General features: G+C 37.2%; 1 protein-coding gene across 1 annotated transcript; it reads right to left on the bottom strand.

Annotated features, from left to right (window-relative positions):
* Positions 1-6,931: 6,931 nt before the first annotated feature.
* LOC110018892 (bibenzyl synthase-like) lies at positions 6,932-8,679 on the bottom strand. The gene is made up of 2 exons (XM_020716366.1): positions 8,242-8,679; positions 6,932-8,132 (listed from the first exon to the last, which is right to left on the bottom strand). Exons 1-2 carry the CDS (start codon positions 8,417-8,419, stop codon positions 7,129-7,131), a joined length of 1,182 nt encoding a protein of 393 aa, XP_020572025.1. The 5' UTR covers positions 8,420-8,679; the 3' UTR covers positions 6,932-7,128.
* Positions 8,680-9,051: the final 372 nt, after the last annotated feature.

The following is a 9,051-nucleotide window of genomic DNA, read 5'->3' as shown; positions in this document are numbered from 1 at the left end:
GGCCACATAAAGAAGAACTATAGAAGAACTATAGGAATCCTAAGAAGATGGAGAATGATAACGCAAATGTGATATCTAAAGAATCATAGGATGCACTATTGTTGACAGTTCATAGTTCTGTTGAAGACTTGATATTGGATTCAGAGGCTTTGAATGTGGTAGGAAATCTACCAGAGGCCACAGTGTAGCGCAGTGATGGAAGTGAAGAGGAAAGTGGGTCCGGGGCCCCCATTCTTATTGTTCCACAGATAGATGTTGAAGAACCACATAACTATGAAGAAATCTTGCAAGATGAAAGTTCGAGCAAGTGGGAGCTGACAGAGTTTCCACCAGGGAAGAAGGCATTGCACAACAAGTGGGTGTACCAGGTGAAGACTGAGCGTGATGTCAGTAAGAGATATAAGGCTAGACTTGTTAAAAAAGTCTTTCAGCAGAGGCAGGTTGTTGCTCATGCAGTGGGAGTTGTAAGAAGAGAGAGTGACCCAAGAAATATCTTGGTGGTGCAAAGCTATGTGGAGCCTGCTGATATGTTGACTGAGGGTATTACTCTTCAGAAACTGAAGTTGTGTACAACTTCAGTTGGTCTTCTGGAGTGAAAACAAAGGCTTTGAGTTGCAGAGGTGGAGGATTCAAGTTAGAGGATTCAATGGAGGATTCAAGGTAAAGGAATCAGTTGAAGAAAAGGGTGACACCGCCAGTGGAGATTTAGTTCGAGGAAGGAGATGTTGTAGCTTGTGTATCGGTCTCCAAGTAGGACATTGTTAGGCCATGGAGACCGTTTCCCCGATAGCGAATCGCGATCTCTAGCAAACTCCCTCTCCCGCATCCTCTCGAAACGGCGCTCCCGTTCCCATCTCCCTCTACCCCTCTCCTTTCGTTTTTTCACGAATCGACGCCTGATCCCGCTCTCGATCGCGAAGAGTCGCATCTCCCTGCTGTCGCGAACCGTTCCCGCCTTCTCTATTTCGTGAAGCGAAGCATCCATTCGCTCCCTTCTCTTTGTGATAAAAAGAGCGGTGAAGTCACGGTGTTCTTCTTCAGGCTTCCTCGAGGCAGAGGAAGAGTTCTTCGGGCTTCCACGGGGCAGTGGAAGAGAAGAAGTGCAAGAGATAGTTCCTTGTGGCAGAAGAAAGAAGAAAAAAGAAGAAAATTGTTCTCCTTAGGCTTCTTCATGGTGACTTGTGACAGAAGAGAAATTAGGTTTATTTCTCTTGTATGTGTTTCTTCTTCGGTGTATCTCAGTGTAGAGAGAGAAGAACAGAGAGAGAAGAAGAGAGAGAGCAACAAAGAGTGAGAGATTCCTCTTGTAAGTCGAGGTGATTGACTGGTATAAATTTCTCAAGTAGTAAAATCCTCTGCAACTTCTTGGACGTAGGCAATTTGCCGAACCACGTAAATCTGTCTGTTCTTTTCTGCTGTGATTTTTCTCGTTCTATTTTTCACTTCGTCGATCGTTCTCCTGTTTCGTTTTATATATATACCACATCAATTGATATATTTAGATCTCGCACCAACAACAATATTTACATACATACCACCTATTTCATAAAAGATAAACATCAGCAATCCTAATAAAAGATATACATTAGAAATCCTGATACAAAACAACATCATGACTCCAATCATAATATGTAGCCCGTATGGTCCCGCCCCACTAAAAAAAAAAAAAAACTAAATAGTTTAATGCATAGCTGAGCCGGACTGTACACGTGGTGTATTGTGATTGAAATCATGATTAAGTTTTACATTAAGACTCCTAATGTAATATATTTTCCCCATTTCGTATATATTTACATATCTAGCACCTTAATTATATATATATATATATTATATATATATATATATCAGTAGAGTGGTATGCCAATAAAAATTAAAATTTTTGTTAGATATGTAAATACATAAGAATTGAATAGTATGGGTATAAGTCCTCCAGTGATGTTTTATATGCTGAGGTTGCCATCCTGGAAAACCAAAACATTTTTAATTTAATTGTGTATGTCATTGCTGTACATAAGAAGTAATACAATAAAAAGTGTAAGTTATATGATTATAAAAATAGAAGAATGAGTCACCATCAAATTGACATTCAGTTGCTTTGGAAGAAGTTATTGTAGCCTTAATTGATTAATTTAATTGTTATTAGTCAATTAAAGATTGGAAAGGGAGAGAGATTAGTTTCTGTGCCTTCCATTTATTACACAGTAGCCTAAAAGAAACAAGCCAAAAACATTTGCTCAAAGACTGCATCCAAAGATTGATGCGGGCTCCTATTTTAAGCCCAGCCCAGCCGCTATGGAATTTTATATGGGCCCAGTGTGGGTTTATAGTAAAAGAACGTCGACTTCGAACTGAAGCCATCAGAAATTAGAATGAGAACATTTAATCAGAATGCCTTATGAGATATTTTTCAGCAGCATTTGTTTTATTTGTATTACTTGTAGTTAACATAAAATTGGGATAAGAGGAAGAGCGAGAGGGAGAGGGAGAGGGAGAGGGAGAGGGAGAGAGAGATAGCTGTAATTACTAATAATATTACAATATAAATAAAAGATCAATGTTAGTTATACAAACATAAAATATTTGTATGTAATGAGTTGAAATGGTCTATATATATACACATTGCGTAAGGAGAAAAGTTGTAATGAGAGCATCCTTATATATTATGTCATGATGACAAAACATATGATGAAAACTAATGGAAACTAAAAACAAACACTCACAAAAGCAAATGACATTTGGTAAAAGAAGGAAAAAATAAATGTTTAAAATTAAGTTTTCTTGCTTTTATTTATATTTAAATATCATTTATTTAAAGCTCTTTTGTCACTCAACATGCTCAGGCTTCTATACCTGACCAACCTCCTAAACTCCCATTAGATTGGCTAGCTGATCATTTTATATTGTATTGGATTCTTCACCTCAGTCCTCTTAACAACTCATACCCAGTGCTTCTTCTAATGACCACCTCATGATCACTTATGCTAAGTCGAGTAAACTTAAACCAATCCAAAAATTGAATATGTTACATCATCTCTACTCGTCAAATGGATAGAACTTTTTAAACTTAAACCAATCCAAGAATTCCTTGCTCTTCAAAATCGAGGGATTTGGGTTCTTGCTCCGCCACCACCTAATTAGCCTATTCTTGGATGTAGTTGGATATTCTGTACTAAGTTCCATTTTGATAAGACTATCACTCGGTACAAAACTCGTCTTGTTGCTCAAGGCTACAAACAAGAACGCATGGTATTAACTACTGCGAGACATTTAATCTGGTTGCCAAGATAATTACTCTTCATATTTTTCACACAATTGCCTTCATTAAAAACTAGCAAATACTTTAATTGGACATTTCCAATGCTTTCCTACATGGTACTTTATAAGAAACTGTGTATATGCAACAACATTTGAGTTTTATCAATCAGAGGTTCCTAAACACGAGTTCTTACTTCAAAAAGCTTCATATGTTTTGAAGCAATCTTCTCGTTAATGGTTGACTACCATCTCTTCCTTTTTCATGGACCAAATCTTTAGTATTAGTAATGTCGATCAATCTCTCTTGATATTTTACCAATCATATCAACACATATTTGTTCTACTTTATGTGAATGGTTTTTTTATTACGAGTACGAATATCACTGTTATTAATGCTCTAAATGCCCAATTAAGTACTAATTTTCAGCTCAAACATCTTGGTAATATAAATCCCTAGGAATTGACGTAATTCAGAAATCAAAGTTCTTGTTTCTCACCCAACAACATTACTTCGCTCAAAATTTGCAAACTACCGAAATGATGGACTGGAAACTCATAACCACTCATTTACCTAGCAAACTCGACATGTCATAATGCACCTAAACCTTTTCATAAACCGACTAAATTTCATCACTAAATTTTGTCACCTTACCGAAACTTTGCAATATTTAACTATCACTCGACCGAGTATAGCACATGCATACCCACACTACGCATCCCTTTCAACACCTTAAGAGGTTGCTTAGATATCTTCAAAAAACAATTGACTATGGACTTCAGACTTATAATGGCTGATACACCTAAAATATATAGTGTTTTTATATATATTTTTATGTCTATTTTTGAGATATTACATTTTAATGAAAGATATTTGTGTGTTTTTCTTTTAGTTACAATCAAATGGATGAAAAATGTTAAAAGATGTGAAAAAAGTTCAAATTTAGAGCGAAAATGAAGAAATGTGCAAAAATGAACTGAGAAGCCTAAGCACCCATGTCTGATGCCTAAGCGCCCAGGTCTGACGCCTAAACGCCAGGTTCACCGCGCTTAAGCACTAGAAGCAGTTATTTGATGATTCATTTAATTTAGACAAATTTTTGAAGAGGTGTTTGAAGCAACCCTTGGTAAAAACGTGAGAAATATCTCATGGACACAAAAATTCAAACAATTGACTTTTAAGGAGGCAACTTCTAGAATATTAGTTGAATGGAGACACATTTTGAAGGTACACCAAGGCACCTTTTGGATTTTTATTAGAAGAAGACTTGGATTATCGCGACAAGAGGCCAGCCACCCATAAAATTTACAGCCATCATCCATCCAAGTCACTGTCAACGCCGTCCACTTTCTTTTTATTTTATTTTGAGTGTTTAATTTGTATTGTGAGTGAAGGAAGAGAATTAAAAGGAACTTCAAGACATTTGGTGGAGAGGATTAAAGTGTTTATCTTTGTGACTACACTTGGTTTTAATTTAGATTTCTTGTTTGTGTGCATGATTTATACTTTTAAACTCATGTGTAGTTGTTTTTTCTCTATAGATTCTAACTTGTTTTCTTTATCTTTTTTCTTAAAATGAAAAGTGATTAATTGTTGAAAGTAAGTTATGTGAAGTATTAGACTTCAATGTTGGAAGAAGTTGTGATGATTTAAAACCTTGGACTTTATTTACTTATTGATTTAGCCAATTAAGATGTTAATACATGTTGTGAGGCATGTAAGATATGAATTGGTATTGTGTCAGTCAACAAATGGTTTAGAATCACATATTGATTTTATGGATGAGAATGTAGTTCATTGGGTCGAGTGCAAATAAATAGGGAAATAAACTTTCAAGGATGTAGAATTAGATGACTTTAGAGTGACCAACAAAAGCCCGCAATTTGATTTATAGTTTTAGGTTTTGATACGAGATGTTAGCCCCCAGGTGGAGGGAGAAGAGGGAACTCTAGAGTGAGAGCTTATATCTTCCCTACCTAACCGATCTTCAAGACTATTCAAACTATAGATTAACCAATGTTCTTTATAGCAACTCTAGTAAGGGTAAAGAATATTATTGTTCATATTTGACACAACACATTTAGAATACTTTCACAACATAATTTCTCTACTTATTACTGATTCATGATAAAGAAAAAGATATTTTACTTAAAATGCCTTCATCTTGCAAGTATTTAGTTAAGTTAATTAGTTACTTACTTTATTTTCATATATCCAAAATTATAAAAAGAATCAAATTTGCATTTCTATTTTAGCATCTTAAGTTTAAGTAAGAATATTGTGCTAAGTAGATGTTTGTCATCTAAAATTTCTAAACTTTCTAGTTTTATAAAGTTCATATTGCTAATTTCTCTATGGGTTCGATATGCGGGGCTTAATCAAAAAGTCCCACATTACTTGATAACAATACGTATACTTACGTAGTATCTCATATTTAAATATTACAATTGCATTCTTATTTGTTTCATAGTGGAAAACTTACATAGCTTTTGCTTTGGATCAAGTTTTTGACTTTGTTGCAAATTAAGAATAACTATTAAGGAAATTAATCATATAATTGCATACATCACATTTTACATCTATATAAAAAGTCGAGATCAGTGACCTTATTATACGACCGACATTTGTGCTTTTTTGGGAGATACTCTGATCATTTGTAAAATGAAGAAGCTGCATATTGTTGCTCTCTCTTCCATCGAAACCGAGCATCAATTGTTAGCTAGTGCTACAACAGAGTGCGCAGGGTTACATCGGCTTCTGGTTGAATTTGGAATGCTAAAACATCAGCCCACAAAGCTTTATTGTGGATATCTCGGCTACGATGATGACAAATAATCAAGTGTTTCATGTTCGTACTAAACAGATTGAAGTTAACTAACATTTTATTGAAGTTCAAATTAACTTTGGTGAAACCTAGATCCGTCATTTACATACTCAAGGTCACTTTGTCGATCTCTTTACAAATGAATTGCCGAAATCGTGTTTTAATATCTCAAAAGAATAATGCATGTTCTCTCTAAGAACCCTCTTCTTGAAAGGCGTAATAACCATGGTATTGTTTCTGCTCTGTTATAGGTGTAACATATGTTATTAATTATCTTAGGGGCTGTTTGGTTTGCTAAAAATGAGTACCTTATAAAAAAACTTGCAGAGTATTGTTATTACAATGTAGTTGCTTGGCTTACTGTAAAATAAACACACAACTTTATATTTTTTCTTTTGCATGAAGTAAATTGAAAATAATGTAATAATATATTTGGGGAAGGGGTGAGTGGGGGGCGGCAGATGGCTTGCGGCGGGCTGCAGGGAGTGGTGGGCTGGTGACAGCCGGTGGGTGGTGGCGACGGACAACAGTTTGCCGATAGCATTTTGTAGTGTAATTCAAATTTGATAAAATCGACCGAATTCTAAATTCAACCAAAATGAATTAAAGAGTGAACTTTCACACTTTAATTCATTGAAACTTTACATTGTACTTGTACTTTTCTTTCTAAACTTATAATTTCCTCAAATTCCTATAAATGATTTAAAGAACACCAAAAATCTTTCCAACCAAACAGCCCCTTAATGACAATTTGGGTAATATGCCTGTTGGGCATGTTTCTCCTTTAGTATATATATATGGGTGTGTATAAGCCATGATCATGTATTCAAAAAACAGTCCTCTAATAAATTTATGTTGCATCAGTCTTTACATTATACCGAACTCCAATTCAGGCTAATAATACTTTTTTATTTTCTTAGAAAAAGTTCAACTTTAACAAATCTTCCCCTTGAACCAATGAAAAGGAAAAATAAAGAATGGCTGCCAGCCTTATACGTATTACATGCCCAAAACAACAAACATACACAACAATGACACTGAAGGTTTAGTATTAAATAGGGACACTTTGGAGAACGACAGTTTCGACTGTGAGGCCTGGCCCGAACCCAAACAATACACCCCACTCAAGGCCCTCCCCTGTGGTAGCCTTGCCTTCTTTTGCAGACCTTTTGCGCATCTCATCAAGAGCAAAGTGCACGCAGACGCTCGACATATTACCGTACTCTGCAAGCACATGCCTCGAAACCGACAATTTCTCCGGCTTCAACCCCACCCTCTCCTCTACCTGGTCTAGAATAGCTCGGCCGCCAGGATGCGGCACCCAGAAGATTGAGTTCCAGTCCGAAATGCCAAATGGGGTGAAAGCCTCTTCCAAGCACTTGCCAACATTCTTAGAAACAATTTGCGGAACATCCCTATGGAGCGTGGCAAGCAGGCCTCCCTCACTTACATGGCCTCCAATAGCACCCGCTGAGTCAGGCAGCAAAACTTGAGATGCAGAAACTATGACGAAACTAGCCCGTTCATCAGCCGCCTCATCTGGATCGGCGCCCACTATAACTGCAATAACTGCGGAGGCACCATCGGCAAATAAAGCCTGGGTCACAAGGTCATCCTGATGCTCCTCAGAAGGTGCGCGAAATAACACGGTGGTGGTCTCTGCGCAAACCACTAGAACTCGCGCGCCTTTGCGGCTCTCAGCAAGACACTTGGCAAGGCGAAGCGTGGTTCCGCCAGCAAAACAACCCTGCTGATAGAGCATGACACGCTCAACATTTGGGTTGAGGCCAAGGATTTGGGTGAGCTGGTAATCAGCACCTGGTAAGTCCATGCCGCTCGTGGTGCAGAAGATTAGGTGAGTTATACGCGATTTAGGCTGCCCCCAGTCCTCAATAGCCTTGGTGGCCGCCTTCGCGCCCAGCTTTGGTATCTCCCGTATAGCAACCTCTTGCCTTACGTTTAAAGATTTGTCCATAAATGTGCTGAAGCATGGGTTTGCAGTGAGAAACTCCTCGTTCCAGACAAAATGGCGCTTTCTGATTGCCGTCTTGTCACCTGATGATTATTATTAATTTATGAAATCTAGCCTGTTTATATTATGATGAATGCGATTAAAGGAGATCGATTATATTAAAACAGACTTTAGGTAATTGAGATAACTTACAAATGCGTTGGAATTTCTTTTTGAGGTCGACCAAGTGCTCGCTATTGGTCACTCGGAAAAAGAAGTCTGGGTAGGCGCTCTGTTCAATGAAATTTTCTGGATTTGCCCTACCGATGGCCAAGATGGAGGCAAAGCCCTCTGCTGTTGGTGCCTTCTTGACGGACGGAAAGCTTGGCATGGTCAAAGCTTTGGTTATTTCGGTTAGAAGAAGGGGGAAGGGACAAGTGAAACCTTATAGTTGATGCGACTCAACTGATAGGGTGTAGACGAAGAAGTAGCTCGCACTTGGCCTGGTTTTTCATGATGACTGATAACTCATTTATATACTCGTGGATCGGTAGAGCCGAAGAGCAAAGAGAACTTGGTAGATGGCAGTAATCCACATCTACCATAGATATTCCACGTGGTCTACGGTCATCGCAATGCTGTGAATTGACTCTCCGCTCTTTCCACGAAATATGGCCTGGGAGTCGTGGCGGCTCTTTAAAGAAATCTTCTTCGAGGGACGGCAAATTTCTTAAAAAAGTTTTATTCAATTAAAGGCAAGTTTAATTTTGATAGTCAATAAACTTTTATCAGTCTGTCAAAATTTCTCAACTAAAAACATAACACATTTGTCACATTTTAATCAGTGAAACCTGCGCTTTTTCTTTCTCTTTTCGCTTGTATTTTTTAAAAACATAAACAACAAATATTAGTAATATTGATATTTATAAATATAATCTTGAATATTACAAAAACAAAAATAATAGTAACTAATATATAATATTACAAATCAACTTGATTGCCGAACACTGGAATTTAAAAAAC

Source organism: Phalaenopsis equestris, unplaced genomic scaffold (assembly GCF_001263595.1).
Source record: "Phalaenopsis equestris unplaced genomic scaffold, ASM126359v1 Scaffold000036, whole genome shotgun sequence".
NCBI lineage: Eukaryota > Viridiplantae > Streptophyta > Magnoliopsida > Asparagales > Orchidaceae > Phalaenopsis > Phalaenopsis equestris.
This window is presented reverse-complemented; position numbering and strand designations above follow the sequence as displayed.

Coding starts and splice junctions, on each gene's coding strand:
- LOC110018892 (XM_020716366.1), bottom strand. CDS start 8,419: ATGCCAAGCTTTCCGTCCGTCAAGAAGGCACCAACAGCAGAGGGCTTT. Junction 8,133..8,241: donor AAAGAAATTCCAACGCATTT/GTAAGTTATCTC, acceptor AATAATCATCAG/GTGACAAGACGGCAATCAGA.